This window comes from Ranitomeya variabilis, chromosome 1, assembly GCF_051348905.1.
Source record: "Ranitomeya variabilis isolate aRanVar5 chromosome 1, aRanVar5.hap1, whole genome shotgun sequence".
In the NCBI taxonomy this organism is placed as follows: domain Eukaryota; kingdom Metazoa; phylum Chordata; class Amphibia; order Anura; family Dendrobatidae; genus Ranitomeya; species Ranitomeya variabilis.
This window is the reverse complement of record NC_135232.1, coordinates 892,423,236-892,440,854: the sequence shown is the minus strand read 5'-3', so window position 1 is coordinate 892,440,854 and position 17,619 is coordinate 892,423,236. Positions and strand designations below refer to the sequence as shown.

General features: G+C 42.0%; 1 protein-coding gene across 1 annotated transcript in view; it reads right to left on the bottom strand.

The window, feature by feature from the left end:
• The window catches only part of PRSS12 (serine protease 12), a 286,964-nt gene that overhangs the window by 172,176 nt on the left and 97,169 nt on the right, over positions 1–17,619 (bottom strand). Inside the window, exons 3-4 of the mRNA XM_077278603.1 lie at positions 15,297–15,469; positions 3,751–3,904 (exon numbers count right to left, since the gene is read on the bottom strand). Of these exons, the coding sequence (XP_077134718.1) occupies positions 3,751–3,904; positions 15,297–15,469 (327 nt within the window). The remainder of the gene's footprint in view (positions 1–3,750; positions 3,905–15,296; positions 15,470–17,619) is intronic.

The window sequence follows — 17,619 nt, the reverse complement described above, 5'->3', positions numbered from 1 at the left end:
ATCAAAGAACCATCAAAAGTTTTGTTGTAAATAGTTCACATAGTTCCAAAAACATCTTGAGAAAAAAAGACGCACATTAACTGCTAAAGATTTGAAAAGAAACAAACATGAAGGAACAGGGAAGCCATTATCCTTCTTTGCTGTTATATTCCAGAACTGCAACCTCCCTGTGAGTTCAAGGTGTTCAGTCCTCAGAAACACAGCGAAGGTAAGGAAGGCTGAAACCTGAGCAACACTGAACATTTTAGTTGAAGAGATATCTGAAATCAGATTTTTCTAAGGTTTTACAGACTGATGAAATAAGAATGACTCTTGATGGACTGGATGGATGGGCCCATGTCTGGTTCAGTATTGGGCACGGACCTCTACTTTGACTTAGGCGTCAGCAAGGTGATGGTGGAGTACTGCTTTGGGCTCCAAAAGGAAAAGGAAATCTAGCGAAGGGCAGAGGTTGCTAAAAAAATGTTTTACTTTTTATTCCAAGCAGATAAAATCATTTAGCTAACATATTCTGTCCAGCGCTGTATTACACTTACGAAACAAGATCATGATCATGAATAAGACGCAAGTCGAAATGCGTTGATCTTGTTTCATAAGTGTAATACAGTGCTGGACAGAATATGTTAGCTAAATGATTTTATCTGCTTGGAATAAAAATTTGTAAAAATTTATTAGCAACCTCCGCCATTCGCTGGATTTCCTTTTCCTTTTGGATTCTCTGTTGTGGCTGCCTCACTCTTATCCCTGCGAGGCGTTGGTTTGCAACTGTGAGGATACCCAGCTGGTAAGCTGACTTTTTCTATATTTTTACTGCTATGGGCTGGTATGATCAAAGATTTGCCAGTTTGACCTTTTTTGGGTTGCAAATGGACTCAAAATAAACTCCCAAACATATTGCTACATTTTAGAAAACACTTTCTTCAAGTTGTGGTACAGAAAAAGTCTGCATCTTTCAAAAAACAACATGTTTTTCATGCAGGACTATGTCCCATCGCATGCTTCGAAGTTCTCCACTGCTTGGCTGCCAGTTAAAGCGATAAAGATGAAAAAATAATGCCATGGCCTCCTTCCTCACCTTACTTAATTGAGCTCTACTTAAACAGGTGTTTTACGGTGCAGGAAAACAGTACACCTGTTTATTGTCAGCAGATTAAGAAACTGACAGACTCCATGGATGGATGACTTATGACTGTTAGGCCGGGGTCACACTAGCGATGAATACGGACGAGTGCTATGCGTTAAAACATCGCATCGGACCAGTATTCATCTATGGGGCAGCTCCCATCACTGTTTTTTTTCCTCGGCTCTCGCATCGGATGCCATACGCTCTTCTGACCCTGGACTTATAGAAAGGGAGGGCAGCTATATTGGTCACTGATAAATGTTAGAAATGTATTTTTGGACATTTTAATTTTTTGGCTATTGTCCACACTTAAACCATTCCCGACTGGGCGATATTCCATTTTTGTGCTTTTGTTTGCTCCTTCACTTCTTCCAAGAGCCATATCTTTTTTTATTTTTCTGTTGACATAGCCATGTGACGTCTTGTTTTTTTGCAGGACCAGTTGTACCAGTTATACTGGCACCATCCATTTTATCATGTGATGTACTGGAAAGCAAGAGAAAAATACTGAAAAAGACACAATTCCACAACTGTTTATTTCTTTTTTTTTATTTACAGCATTTATTTCACTGCAAAAATGACTTAGGCCTCTTTCACACGTCAGTGTCTCCGGTACGTGTAGTGACAGTTTTCTCACGTACCGGAGACACTGACACACTATGCACATGTCTCCGTGTTTTCACGGACCGTGTGTCCGTGTGCAAAACACGGAGACATGTCCGTGTTTCTCCGGCGGCACGTACAGCAATACGTCCTGCACACGTGCACACGGAGAACAGTGTGCACTCTCCTCCGTGTGCACGTACCGCCCGCAGGAGAGACAGCGCTACAGTAAGCGCTGTCCCCCCCCGCTGTGGTGCTGAAGGCAGAATTCATCTCTTCTCCCCGCAGGAGAGAAGAGATGAAAGATCAAGTTTTTTTTTCTTTTTTGTTAAAAATAAAGTTGCTGGGACCTCCCGCCTCCCATCCCCAGTGCGCCGCCCGGCTCCTTGCAGAAGAAATACTCACCCAGCTCCCACGATGTCTCCTCTCAGCGCCGGCCCCTTGTCCTGTGTGAGCGGTCACGTGGGACCGCTCATTACAGTGAGGAATATGCGCGTGGTCCTCAGGCGGCACACGGGCGGCACACGGATGCCGCATGTGTGCCAAGTGAGCACACGGACATGGATAACTCCGGTACCGATTTCTCCGGTACCGGAATTATCTGGACGTGTGAAAGAGGCCTTAGAAATATGATTCTCCAGGTCAGTACGAAAACAAAGATACCGAAATGCATAGTTTTCTTTATCTAACTGGAGAAAAAAATTCTGAAGTTTGTGAAAAAAAAAACAAATTCTGATGTCACCATTTTCAAGTGATGGAGCTTTGTGACGGCTTGTTTTTTGCACCCATAGCCAACGTTTTTATTGATAACATTTTACAGTAGATACAATGTTTTAACGGCTTTAACCGCCTCTAACTATACTTTTTTTCTCTGTTAGTGCAGCTGAGGCACCTTAATTCTGGCCTTTCAATTTTATTTTGTTGCTGATCAGGTTAATTTATTTTATATTTTATAGATCGGACTTTTACTAACGTAGTGATACCACATAAGTGTATTATTTTTGCTTTTTTTATTCATTAATTTTTAATTTGGGAAAAGAGGGATGATTTGAACTTTCATATTTGTTTTATTTTTTTATTTTATTTTATTTTTTTATGGTATTTGTTAGGCTTTTTAGAGGACTTGAACCTGCGATTGTTTCATTACTTGTGCTATATACAGCAATACCATAGAATTGCTATACACAGCAAAAATCACAGTCTCCTATGACTGCCAGTTTTAACAGCAACCCAATGGTGCCTCATGATCATGTCACAGGGGAGCCAGTATAGAGTAGCTCCAAACCTGCCAATGCATCACCCCTTGTCACTACTCTGGTTCTATATATAATTTTATATAAAATATGGCTATATGAGAGTTCCACATCATTGCATTCTAAATGTTCTACATTTTAAACAGTGTCAGAACTTTTTTGAATTGGGGTTGTAGAAAAGATGAAAGTTCTTCAGTTTTTGTGCACCATATATTCAGGACTAGCAGGACAAGTGTGGTGGCTGCAATCACTACAATACACACTAGCCGTTTTCTCAAAAAGAGAATTCCTTTGTAAAAGGAAGTCAGACCAGCATCCACTGCAGGTAAAATTAAAGGAGTTGTCCATTTTCATAAAAAATTGGGATACAGGCAGGTAATACATTACAAATAAGTATTACTTATCTGTTGAGTCCCTTGTATTTTTAGTGCCCCCTCTCTACTGATACATAGTGGTCTTTTTCTATAGTTTTACGTGACATACACAAAGACTGATTGGGAGTAGAGGTGATGCAATGCTAGATCCTGGCTGCCGGTAAGACTTCAATTTTTATTGAAAATGGGCAACCCCTTCAAGTATCACTAGATACAATCCCAGTTAATCAGGTCAGGTCTGTCAATCACAAGTATCTGATAATTAGCGGCTCTCCACTTTGGCTTATGGAGGGAGACTCAAATATAAAAAAGTAATGATCTTATAAACTATACTAGTTGATTAACTGTTCCTAGAAGATAAAAAGCTTAAGCTAATATAAACAAAAATTATTTTTACCCGAGTCCCAGCTGTCTGCAGACCACCTCAGCATCAGCATCATCCCACTGATCATCACAAACTGTGCCCCATTGGCCAGAATGGTAGACTTCAATCCGTCCTTCAAAATGAGAGCTCCCACCAACTAGTCGAGCAGGTATAAAAGAGTCTGTGGCTGAAAAAAAATTGTTCAAACTAAGTTGTATTAAAAATACATCAAAATTAGCTCAAGCTCGTATGTTAGATATAATAGTCAAAGAAATATTACAAATATTCTGTATTATATGGTATATTCAATGAAATATTAAAAAATGTGTATATAATATATCATAGTCAATTACATTTTTAAAATAGTGTATATGATTGACAATTAAATACTAAAAGTAAACTTTATGAAATTGTGTGTAAAAATATTGTAGTAGAAATAGAGTTAAGATGTTGTATACACATGCAAAATCAACTCATAATGTTTGAATGTGTATGCAAACATTTTAAATAGCATATGCTTCATATAGTATGTCAAACTATGGTTTCTACATTGTTACAGCTAGTAGCTCTTATCACCAGGACACAATTTTGATTCTCCATTAAATATGTCAGCAATGTATTTAGTACATTTTACTACACAGGTGCCGATTGCCGGGGAAAGAAAGTTTATCATTTGCAAATGACACATTATGTGATCTGCTAAAAATGAAAAAATAAAAAATAAAAATAGAAATAATAATAATACTACATTTCTGAAATTTAATACATTTCTTTCTTTAGTCATGACTGGTATATTACACAGATTTCATAAATATCAAATTACTGTATATTATTACTTCAATTTTTGATTAACCTTTCAAAGCAGATTTGCAAGGTTCTCTATAGGAACTTCCTGAGGGCAGTAAAGAATACGGTGTGCAAAAATCTCTAGTTAATATTGCATAGTTTTTTATTTCGATTCAGAATTTTCATGAAAAAAAAATGCAAATACTGCCAGGACTTATAGAAAGACTCTGAGTCCTTCATCCTCCCCTCACTGAGTCTTTTACCCTGTCTCACTGAGTCATTCATCCCTGTCTCCCTGAGCCCTTCACCCTGTCTCACTGAGTTCTTCATCCCTGTCTCCCTGAGTCCTTCATCCCTATACCCGAGTCCTTCTTCCCCTTCTCCCGGAGTCCGTCATCTTCATTTCCCTGACTCCTTCATTCCTTTCTCACTGAGTACTTCATAACCTTCTCCCTGAGTCCTTCACCCCATCTCCTAAGTCCTTCATCCCCAACTCCCTGTGTTCCTGAGTCCTGCATCCCTTGAGTCCTTCACCCCTATCCCCCTGAGTCCTTCATCCTCTTCTCAATGAGTACTTCATCTCTTTCTCCCCAAATTCTTCAACCCCTTCTCCCTGAGTCCTTCTTTCCTTTCTCCCTGAGTCCTTCTTTCCTTTCTCCCTGAGTCCTTCATTCCCTCATTCCTGAGTCCTCCATCTCCATGAGTCCCAGAGTCCTTTATCCCCATCTCACTGAACCCTTCACCCCATCTCCCGAGGCTTTCATCCCCATCTCCCTGAGTCCTGCACCTCCTGAGTTTCTCACCCCTTTAGGCCTGAGTCCTTCATCCTCTTATCATTGAGTACTTCATCAATTTCTCCCTGAGTCCTTCAACTCCTTTTCCCTGAGTCCTTCTTTACTTTCTCCCTGACTCCTTCATTCCCTTATTCCTAAGTCCTCATCTCCATCTCCATGAGTCCCAGAGTCCTTCATCCCTGTCTCTCTGAGTCCTTCTTCCCCTTCTCCGAGTCCTTCATCTCCATCTCCCTGAGTCCTTCATCCCCATCTCCCTGACTCCCTGAGTCCTGCACCCCCTGAGTTCCTCATCCCTTTACACCTGAGTTCTTCATCCTCTTATCATTCAGTACTTCATTAATTTCTCCCTGAGTCCTTCAACCCCTTCTCCCTATGTCCTGCTTCCCTTATTCCTGTGTCCTTTATCTCTTTATCCCTGACTCAGTCCTTCATCTCTATCTCCCTGGGTCCTTCACCTTGTCTCCCGAGTCCTTCATCCCCATCTCCCTGAGTCCTGCACCCCTGAGTTCCTCACCCCTTTACGCCTGAGTCCTTCATCCTCTTATCATTCAGTACTTCATCAATTTCTCCTATTGCCCTGGGTTTTAAATCCCCTCCTCACTGACTCCTTCATACTCTTCTTACTGAGTGCTTCCCCCTTCTTACTAAGTCCTTCATCCCTGTCTCTTGTTTGAGTTTGTATGCTCAGTAGCAGAACTGTCAATCAGCTATGTATGGGTTGGGAGAACCAGGGCTCATATGGTTTCTCTTTGAGTCTTGGAAACATTTTAAGTGCTTTCGAGCATAAAAATATTATATTATATTAAAAAAGGTGCACATGGAACATACAGCTCTTCATGAATCAGAAGCAACTGGCTCCAGCAAGCCCCCTTATCAATATTGGTGGGAACAACACTAGTCTTGACGTATCTGTTGGGTACTGAATCTTTTACTATAGACTGCACATGATAAAACACTTTAAATACTCTGCAATATGTCTAAAAACAGATATGTCAATACTGTACCTCTGCCTAATACCAGCACTTCAAATTTGATTACTCAAGCAATTGAAACAGTAAAATTGCCCCTTACACAAAAAAATTCAAAAACATGACAAAAAAAAAATTATCTTTTGATGGAGAAATCCATGTAAAACAACTCAGTGAAAATACCCTAAAAACGCCTTTTTTAGCTAGATAGAGCTATTTTTCCTACTTTTAAGGCTTTATATTTTGTTACAACCAGTCTTGATGCAGAACAGCAGTTTTGCTGTTTCTATAGAGTTCCCGATGATTTGTGAAGTTGACTCTGCTTTAGTTAAACTCATGAGTTTGTACTAAATTGAGCACACTCAGTATCTTTGTGTTTTGGGGATGAGCGCTTTGTATTTACTGTTAACAGAGGAAGGGGTCAGTGACTGACAGCTACAGGTTCCTATCTGTGCATGTATAGGTTTTAAAGCCAGTGGAATATATCATGAAATGACTTGTTTGTTGGTGCGTCCCGCTGAAGGCTTCGGGCACTTTGAAAGCCTATACAACAGTGATATTGTACTAAGACATCGATGTGAAATGAAGCACAGCTTTTCAAAGGAGTTATCCTTTGTGTGTCTGATACATGTGTAAAATAATGGGTAAATCCTCCAGCAATAAACTTGTACCACATCCTTCTCAATCCTGTTACCGTTTAGCGGAACAAAGACTTCTAGTAGGTAGAAGTGAGAGGTGCACAGCAGGGAGTTGCTGGGGCACTCCTTGTAATGATTCCATTTGATTCTACAAAAGACACAACATCAGACTTGAAGGATGAGAACCTTTTTGTCATCTTTTGATACGTTACTTAATGGTGCAAACCTGCCGGTTGTAACGTACAGATCTTGAATTATAAATGAGATCACTGCTGCAGCCCTTGTAATGGACGCAGCTGCATTCCCCTCTCTAGGCTTAATTGATCTGTTTGATGCTCAGGAAAATCGCCTACTGGGACAGAATGAATTTCTTTTTCTCAGCTTTTTGACAGAGTTGTGTCATTCTTTTTGACCATTTAGCTGCATTTTATATATAAACGTAATAGCTTGAAAAAGCTTTTAAACTTAGCAATGACGAAAAAAGGTAAATGTGCCCAACTAAAAGGGAGAAAAAGGTATAAAATGCATAAGATTCCAGTTGTGGGAAAATATTACCATAAGGGTCTGGAACACAGTTCTGTTGATTGCGAATAAACTTGGCCTCTTTTCTTGCTCCCAAGATGCTCAGAAGAATAACATTTTTCAATGAAATAATAATTAACAGGTTCAAAAGAGTAAAAAATGAACAGAACTATTGGGTACAGCTGGGGTGACTTTTTTATTTACATTTGTTAAGCAGCTAAATATATAGGCTGCAATTCATTAAGACCAGGAAGTCTTGATGACGGTGTGCAGTGTGAGACTCCTGATTTAATAAGAAGCATGAGCTTCGTAATGAATCAGGAGCGTCTGACAACTGACGAGCGCCTCTATATGCACCTAGCCACAAATCATACTCCAGTCACTGTTCAAGTAACATTTGTGGTGTAGTTAATTCCACCACTCAAAATTAATTTGACACTATGCCCCCATCCTGCCCTATCTAAACTAATTTTGTCAGAGGTGGGTAAAAATGGTGTGAGAAAAGCAAAAATTGCAACATTTTGTTACAGCCTCGATTGTGGGACTTTTCAAAGCTTTTCACACCATAATTCAAGCTTTGATGAATTGGGCCCATACTGTGTACACCCAACTGTCTCTGCAGGTAAAGCTGGGTCCAGGTGGCCATTTTTTACAGTCCGTGTACAAACCACAATAAATGTACCAACTGTACTAACCACAGGTCTTCTAATCCAAACTAATGCCTCAAATGCATGCATGAAAGTGTTAGTTTGGCTCAGAAGACCTGTTGTTGGTCCAGACATTGTAGTCCATATACAGACCATGCGCCAAGTCCATCCTAACTTGGCAAAAGCCATCTAAATTGATTATCTCCAGGAGACCCAATGATTTAGCTTTTCAAGCTCACCGGTCTTAATCACTCACTCCTCAGAGCAAATCTATTTGTGGTCCTCTCTAGATTTCACATATGGAGACTCCACTCTCCACACACGGAAAAAGAATGATTTCATACGCAGATGGATTGCCCCATCTAGGACAGTGGGGTACTTGGAGCCGGGCCCTTCGGTTCTCGATGGGGATGTCATGGTGGCTGACCCGGTCCGTGGCCCTAGGGACGTCCGTGTATAAGGGGTGGATAGGTCTTTAAAGGGATAATGTTCATGACATCACCTGTGGTAATCGGTCAGGGTGACCGACGCTGCTGTGAAGGGTCCGCAGGGGTGATGTTATGGCAGCTAGATGGTATACCTTCCCACAGTTGAAGTGGGTCCCCAGGGCTTCCCAAAGTGTAGATAGTGGATGGCGTGAGGTGCAGTGAAGAACAAGGACATACGGTTGCAGTCTCTTTACCTTTTTACTGATTGCTTCAGCATCCACTGTCCAGAGCACCAGATCACAGGGCAGGCAGAGTCCAGCCGGTCTGAAGGCAAATCCAGAGTCCCCTTATCCAGGTGGAAATCAATAGCCTTCCTCTAGCGCCTGAGTGTTGTAGTACCTCCCTGCTGAGCATCTCGGTAAGGTCCTCACAACTGTTGTAGATGTTCTGGATGTTTTGTCTCTCTCTCTGTCCCCCTGATGGTAAGGATAGGACAGACCAGTATGACTGGTGGCTCGAGGCTTTTTACAGGAGCTCTAGGATACCCCGGCTTCCCATCATTGCCACTGTGCCTCCTGGGTAAAGTTCGGGCAACTAATATGGAATTAGCTGTCCTGCCGGTCTCTAGAGCCAGGCTTGGAGAAGATGACTCTCTCGGTGTTCCGGCTACCGGATCCTGCGCCTCAGAAAGGAGGCAGCCTTTTACAGGGCAGAACTCCTTCTGGTTTCCTCTCCTTTTGCTGTGACTTCGTTTCTCACTCTCTACAATACAATAATTGTGAAGAGTGCCTTACTAAATAGGAGCATAGCTCCCCCTGGTGGACTGGAGTGTGAAGTGTGGTGTATGGTTTGTGATACCTGGTAAAGTGATCTCCTTTATTGCCTTCAGACATAACATCTCTCCCCCTGGTGGAAGAATGACATTACTGCAACGACCAGGACCCTGGGGTGCTGCATATTCCTTAAGTCATAGTGTCGCAGCAATAATGTCACAGTTTACAGGTATATACCGAAACTCAGTACACATTAAAAAAATTATCCCTATATATAGCATATATTGAAAAACAGAGCTTGCCTTGCCATGTATAGTCTCAGGGCCAACAGAAGTATATTGACTACCATCAGTGAAATATGGAGTAAAAATTATTCATATACCAGACCGCCAACCAGGCATTTACATACATAATTAAAGTAATTTTCAATACAAGTTTAACCCACTTTCAGCATAATTTGCCCCACTCTCAGTATAATTAAGTACTAGTCACACTATAGCTGAGAGTCAATAGTTGTTATCTGATACAGTAAGTCTATGAGGGGCCTCAGTGGGATGCTTTAAAAGATGCTGTGCCTAATGAAGAAACCTGATCTAAAATTCTTAGCTACCGCAATTGATAAAGTAAATAGCTTTCATCACCATGCTATATTTTGACCACTGGTTTGGGCAAATGCCACAATAATTGGAACTATATGGTTTTGTGGGTAATGTTGTACCTCCTTTAGCACAAACTTCCAAGAATGAGAAAAAAGTCTACGATCACCTTCGTGTTGTCCTCAATTAACTGTATTATCAAAAAGCAAGTGCTTTCCCCACTTCAGTAACTGTCTAGGGATGGACAGCAGACACTTTCATTAAGTGTGTGGTAAAAGCTTTGTCAGTATTTCCCTTTCCTTCTTTTTAGATTGAGTTGACAATCATTTATTTAGAAATGATCTTGTTGTAGAGGTTATAGTTTAGATACCAGGCACATTGGATAGTCAACGCCTGTTATTTCTCTGTGGGAAAATACCATAAAGGTACCGTCACACTAGGCGATATCGCCAGCAATCCGTGACGTTGCAGCGACCTGGATAGCGATATTGCTGTATTTGACACGCAGCAGCGATCTGGATCCCGCTGTGAAATTGCTGGTCGCTGCTAGAAGGTCTGCACTTTATTTGGTCGCTAGGTCGCCGTGTATCGCCGTGTTTGACAGCAAAAGCAAGGATACCAGCGATATTTTACACTGGTAACCAGGGTAAACATCGGGTTACTAAGCGCAGGGCCGCGCTTAGTAACCCGATGTTTACCCTGGTTACAAGCGTAAAAGTTAAAAAAACAAACAGTACATGCTCACCTGCGCGTCCCCCAGCCTCTGCTTCCTGACACTGACTGAGCGCCGGCCCTAAACTGAAAGTGAAAGCACAGCGGTGACGTCACCGCTGTGCTGTTAGGGCCGGAGCTCAGTCAGTGTCAGGAAGCAGAGGCTGGGGAACGCGCTGGTGAGTATGTGCTGTTTGTTTTTTTAACTTTTACGCTGGTAACCAGGGTAAACATCGGGTTACTAAGCGCGGCCCTGCGCTTAGCAACCCGATGCTTACCCTGGTTACCCGGGGACCTCGGCATCGTTGGTCGCTGGAGAGCGGTCTGTGTGACAGCTCCCCAGCGATCAAACAGCGACGCTGCAGCGATCGGCACCGCTGTCGCTATCGCTGCAGCGTCGCTTAATGTGACGGTACCTTAAGATCCTGTCTTGTTAATCGGCTTAAAGGAAATCTGTCACAAGGACGAACAACTTAGGGTACCGTCACACTAAGCGACGCTGCAGCGATAGCGACAGCGATGCCGATCGCTGCAGCGTCGCTGTGTGGTCGCTGGAGAGCTGTCACACAGACCGCTCTCCAGCGACCAACGATGCCGAGGTCCCCGGGTAACCAGGGTAAACATCGGGTTACTAAGCGCAGGGCCGCGCTTAGTAACCCGATGTTTACCCTGGTTACCAGCGTAAAAGTAAAAAAAACAAACAGTACATACTCACCCAGCGTCCCCCAGCTTCTGCTTCCTGACACTGACTGAGCTCCGGCCCTAACAGCACAGCGGCTTTCACTTTCACTTTAGGGCCGGCGCTCAGTCAGTGTCAGGAAGCAGACGCTGGGGGAGGTATGACGCTGGGTGAGTATGTACTGTTTGTTTTTTTTACTTTTACGCTGGTAACCAGGGTAAACATCGGGTTACTAAGCGCGGCCCTGCGCTTGGTAACCCGATGTTTACCCTGGTTACCAGTGTAAAACATCGCTGGTATCGTTGCTTTTGGTGTCAAACACAACGATACACAGCGATCGGACGACCAAATAAAGTTCTGGACTTTATTCAGCGACCAGCGACATCACAGCAGGATCCTGATCGCTGCTGCGTGTCAAACTAAACGATATCGCTAGCGAGGACGCTGCAACGTCACGGATCGCTAGCGATATCGTTTAGTGTGACGGTACCTTTAAGCTTAACTTGTTTTAAATAAAGTGTGTCATGTTGACACATTCCTTTTAGGAGTGCAATATGAATGCTAAGCTCATTTATCTTTACTATGCGCTACAGGTCAACATCTTAGAAGGTTCACAAGAAAACTATGTATAGGTGGCACTAGTGAGATCGTTTTTCCTTCTGGATTGTAGCTAATTTTCAGATTTTCTGAGACCAGAACACAGGTGTACATTTATAGGTTTGTCTATTTGTAGGCACACACCACTTTGTACTGTCAGTTGACCCCAGAGCTGAATAACAAAATAATGTCCAATGTTACAAAACCTGGATTAATCCTAGTGAGGCCTGTATGCTGTGCTTGAAGATGACAATTCAGGTGTAACCTGACCCAAAGGAAATATCAGTTATATTTAAGTATTAGTTATATATAAAGAGATTTAAGATGTGAGATTTGCAGATTGAAGGATAAAGGTAGTACTGGTCAAGATGTCCTAGGTCTACATAGTTTGTTAAAAGAAAGTATTCAGTATGTAATAGAATTGAGAAAAAATATTTGCAGGACCCTAGTCCAGCAATTACGTCAGTTCACATCTGACCAGAGCTCTGTGAACCTCCTTCTTCACGCCAGTAATGCCAAAGCCTTCTGTGATAGTAGGCACGGCGGGATGTCATTATTATTATTATTATACATTTTTATAGCGCCATTTATTTCATGGCGCTTTACATGTGAAAAGGGGGCAAATATAGACAAATACAATTAAACATGAGCAAAAAACAAGGCACACAGGTACATAAGGAGGGAGGACCCTGCCCGCGAGGGCTCACAGTCTGCAGGGGATGGGAAAGGATACACTAGGAGAGGGTAGAGCTGGTTGTGCGGTGGTTCAGTAGGTTGAGGATCACTGCAGCCTGTAGGCTTGTCGGAAGAGGTGAGTCTTCAGGTTCTTTTTGAAGGCTTCTATGGTAGGCGAGAGTCTGATGTGTTGTGGTAGAGAGTTCCAAAGTATGGGGGAAGCGCAGGAGAAGTCTTGGATGTGGTTGTGGGAAGAAGAGATGAGAGGGGAGTAGAGAAGGAGATCTTGAGAGAATCAGAGGTTGCGTGTAGGTAGGTAACGGGAGACCATGTCACAGATGTATGGAGGAGACAGGTTGTGGATGGCTTTGTATGTCATTGTAAGGGTTTTGAACTGGAGTCTCTGGGCGATAGGAAGCCAGTAAAGGGCTTGGCATAGGGGAGAGGCGGCGGAATAGCGGGAAGACAGGTAGATTAGTCAGGCAGCAGAGTGTAGGATGGATTGGAGTGGTGCCAGAGTGCTAGAGGGGAGGCCAGAGAGAAGGAGGTTGCAGTAGTCAAAGCGGGAGATGATAAGGGCATGCACCAGTGCTATTGTGGTGTCGCGGTCAAGGAATGCACGGATCCAGGAGATATTTTTGAGTTTGAGACAGCAGAAGGAGGCAAGGGCTAGGATATGTGGCTTGAAAGAGAGGGCTGAGTAGAGGACGGTCAGTTTTTTGAAATGAGAATCACCTCGAGGCACCGGGCATGTGGGACTGGGGAAAGTTAGCAGCCATTGACATTGATAGATAGGTCTGGTGGAGGGGTAGAGTGAGATGTTGGAAAGATGATGAATTCTGTTTTGTCCATGTTCAGTTTTAGAAAGTGAGCAGAAAAGAAGGCTGAGATAGCAGACACAGTGTGGTATTTTGGTAAGTAAGAAGGTGAGGTCAGGTCCAGATAGGTAGATCTGCGTGTTATCGGCGTAGAGATGATACTGCATACTGTGGGATTCTATGAGCTGTCCCAGGCCGAAGGTGTAGATGGAGAAAAGTAGGGGTCCTATAACAGAGCCTTGAGGAACACCGACATTTTGGTGTGTTGTATCACACCAAGACTAATCAGATAAGGTGTTAGGAATGCCAAGAGGTGCAAAGAGGTTCAGAGATAGCAATGGACTGCCAACAAGGCTGCTAGAACATGGTCCTGCAAATCTTTTTTCTCAACTTTAATATATAGCTTTTGCTGAATAATTAAATCATACATTGCTTGAAATAAATTCCCAATTGGCCACCAAATTTAAAAAAAAAATCTCTTGAAGAATAAAAAATATGGCTCCCTCAAAATCAGTGACAAACCTTGCCTTGGGCTGTGTCTAGTATTGCAGCACAGCTTCATAGAAGGTTTAAGCTGCAATACCAAAAACAACCAGTGGACAGGTGTGGAGCTGCTACTTATATAGTTCTAATCTTGGACAAGGTCTTTAAACTACACTTTAGTGTGAGGATTCTGCATCAGGCAGGATGGACAAGTGTGAGCTATGTCTTGTGGGGGAAGAATGGGAATCAATTGTGATTACCAGAGAAATTTAGGTGAACTAAATGTAATGGCACATGACTATTAAAGGGGTTTTCTCCCTCTCTCACAGTTGTGTTCAGTCTCACCGGCTGCTCCTGGTGTCTGATATTATTACCAGTGCTGCAGCCAATCAGTGAGCTGAGCAATTTAAGCTGTCAAAGCCACTGCTCAGTTATAGGCTGTAGCGCTGCCAATATGACATCATCACTGCAGATAACAACAGACACTGGAAACAGTGGTAGAGACCCAGAGCTGGACCCAAGGAGGGCGAGTAAAATACTTTTTTTTTTTTTTTTTAAACAAACTGCAATATTGAAATAGGGGTTTTCTGGCATAATAAAAGGAAGCGGTCACCATGACATTGCAGTCCAATCTGTAGACACCATGTCATAGAGCAGTGGGAGCTGAGCAGACTGATATATAGTTTTATGAGAAAAGATTCAGCATTACATGTGATTTCATCATTTAATCCTCTTTCTGGGGTTTTCGGTCCTATCAGTGACTGACAGCTTTCTTTTAGTGATGGGTGAGTAGCATTGCTGCTTGGGTCTCCCCGAGCATGCTCGGGTGATTTCCGAGTATATTGGCATGCTCGTAGATTTAGTTTTCGTGGCCTCAGCTGCATGATTTGTGACTGCTAGCCAGCCTGAATACATATGGGAATTCCCTAACAAACAGGCATTCCACACTTGTATTCAGGCTGTCTAGCTGCTGCAAATCATGCAGCTGAGGCGACGAAAACTAAATCTCCGAGCATGCCAAAATACTTGGAGACTACCTGAGCATACTCGGGGAGACCCGAGCAACAAGTATACGCGCTCATCACTACTCTCTTTGTACAAGTGTGCACACAGAGATAGCTGTCAGTCACTGATAGGACCGCCCACTGAACCGAAAACCCCTGAAAGAACAGAGTATTAAATTATGAATTATGAGTTATATTAAATCTTTTCTCACAAAACTATATATCAGTCTGCTCAGCTTCCCCTGCTCTATAACATGGTGTCTACAGATTGGATGGCATTTTATGGTGACAGGTTCCCTTTAAACATTTTTACAAAATTGTATTACATTTAGAAAAAAACACTGCCATTTTTAGATATTCTGAGAGGCTAAAAAAACGTGTAGTAACCACAGTAATGCATAAGATATTGATTCCCAGCACATTTCACAATAATTAGGGATTATATACTATGTTTATTTACCGTGCGTAAAGCTACATGTCACCGCAGCTGCTACATTTTGTGGACACGCTCCACCCTGCCAGATGGTTTTTTCACAAAGAAGTATATTTTCTTCATCACCGCGGCAACGTACATCATTCCAAAAAGATGGAATCACCCCAGATAGTGATATCTTCTTTGCTTCCCCTTTATTGCTATGAAAAAAATACAATGATGTGTATACATTTGTAATACTCGCTAAAGATAACATGTGAACTGTCACAAACAGTATTACTCACTAGATACAGACACAACAACACCAAAGCAGGAGGCATTATCAGATGCTAGGTGTCTGGTTATGTCTGGAACTATATCGAATCCTATGTTTTTACATATATGTTTAGATTTTTGTGAGAACATTTCTTGGCAGTTCTTATATACTGATTTCACAGTTTTGCTTGACTTGACTTTTTGTAAAGGATTCACAGTCCTTGCTTGACTTTGAAACAAAAATAATACTTCTTTTACATCACATCATACGTTTTCATCTAAATTAACATTGGTACAAAAAGGAATAGATGGACAGAATATTTTATCATAAACAGAGGCATATAATGTAAAGTAATGCAGAGTTCAGGCCATTTGCAAACACCATACCAAGAGTCATAATCAAGGTAAACTGCTCAGATATCTCTTCCAAATCTTTATATGTTTTCTCTACAAGCCATATGAAAATTAGACACCCATTAGGCTGTTTGGCCTCGATGATTTTTTGGTCAGTTTTTGGCGCTGTGTATTTTTCCTGCATCAAAAACGCAGCCACTTACAGCTCCAGAAAAGTGGATGGGATTTATAGAAATGCATGCTTTTTTTTACTGACCTGCAGTTCGTGCTTCAAATCCCAAAATCAATTTCTCTTGCAGGTACACTGAGTTTTTTATGCAGATTTTTCACATAGACTTGCATTAGATGTGTAAATTCCACAGTAGAAAGGCATCAAAAGTGCATATAGTGCACACATGACAATATCAATAACGTTTTGTCAAATCCAAATACCAGGACAGGAGGTATCAAAAATAAAGAAAGCAGTTTTGTTTTAAACATAACATACCAACAAGAGACAAAAACCCAGAGTCAAAAACAAGATAAAATGCATGTAAAAAATGCACTCAAATGTATTGAAAAATAATAAACTCATTCACATAATAGGTGCAGAAAATCTGCAACAGCAAAAACCCACCAAAAGCTTTTCATGGGAACATAGCCTAAAATTCAGTGGCTATTCATGCAATACAAGTATGCCCTGTTTCCACGAGAATAAAGCTAGTTTCACACATTCGTTTTGCGGTGCTAGTACAGACCATAATGTACGGACCGACCCCAGTTCTCCTGACTCAAACCTAATAGCCTTATAGACATATATGAGGCTATTGAGTTCAGATCAGGAGACTTGCGGCCTGTCCATACATATTGGTCGATACTTGGACTGTGAAACAGAAGTGTGAAGCCAGCCTAAGGCTAGTTTCATATTTGCGGTAGAATTTGCAGCGTTTATGCCGCAACCTGAAACGCACGATAAACCGCATGCAAACGAGTACGTTTTTTAGACGCATAAGGTAACGCATGTGGTAAAAAAACACAACGTTTACATGCTTTTCATGCGTTTTGCATGCGTTTGCCTTTTCTGTGCACATGGTGGAAAATTTAACAGGAGAAAAATCTCGATAAACAGACACCACCAATGGGACTACAGTGGGCGTGTATTATGGGATATCTATATATAGACCCTTGGACTGGTGAAATCTTCAGACTTTGCTACTGTATCCTGTGTCATGATGGATCTTCGCATGGAGAGCTTTTATTTCAACCTGGATTTGCTTGGGAGCAACAAAGAAATCGAGAAAGACAGAGAAGGACACAGCGTCAGCGTTTTTGGAGACACCCCATTATTGAACTCCAGGAGAGCCGTGGAGCCTACCACATGCTATATGGCGAGCTTAATGCCATCCCGGACAAATTCCCGGAATATACCAGGATGTCTCAAGAGTCTTTTCGGGATTTGCTTGGTCATGTCCAAGGAGCCATCCGGAGACAGGACACCCAGCTCCGTAGAGCGATTCCTGCAGAGGAACGTCTCCTGGTCACACTAAGGTACGTAATAATTCTAAACAAATGCCTGTCATAATTATTATTGTTCTGCAATGTATTATTTGTATTTTTCTTTATGTGTTTAGCAAAACCCCACCATAAATAGAATTGTTCGTAATTTTTTTTGTTTGTTTTTTTTTCCTTCAGATTCCTTGCTACCGGAGAGAGCTTATCATCGCTCCACTTTTAGTACTGGCTTGGAATATCCACCTTGTCT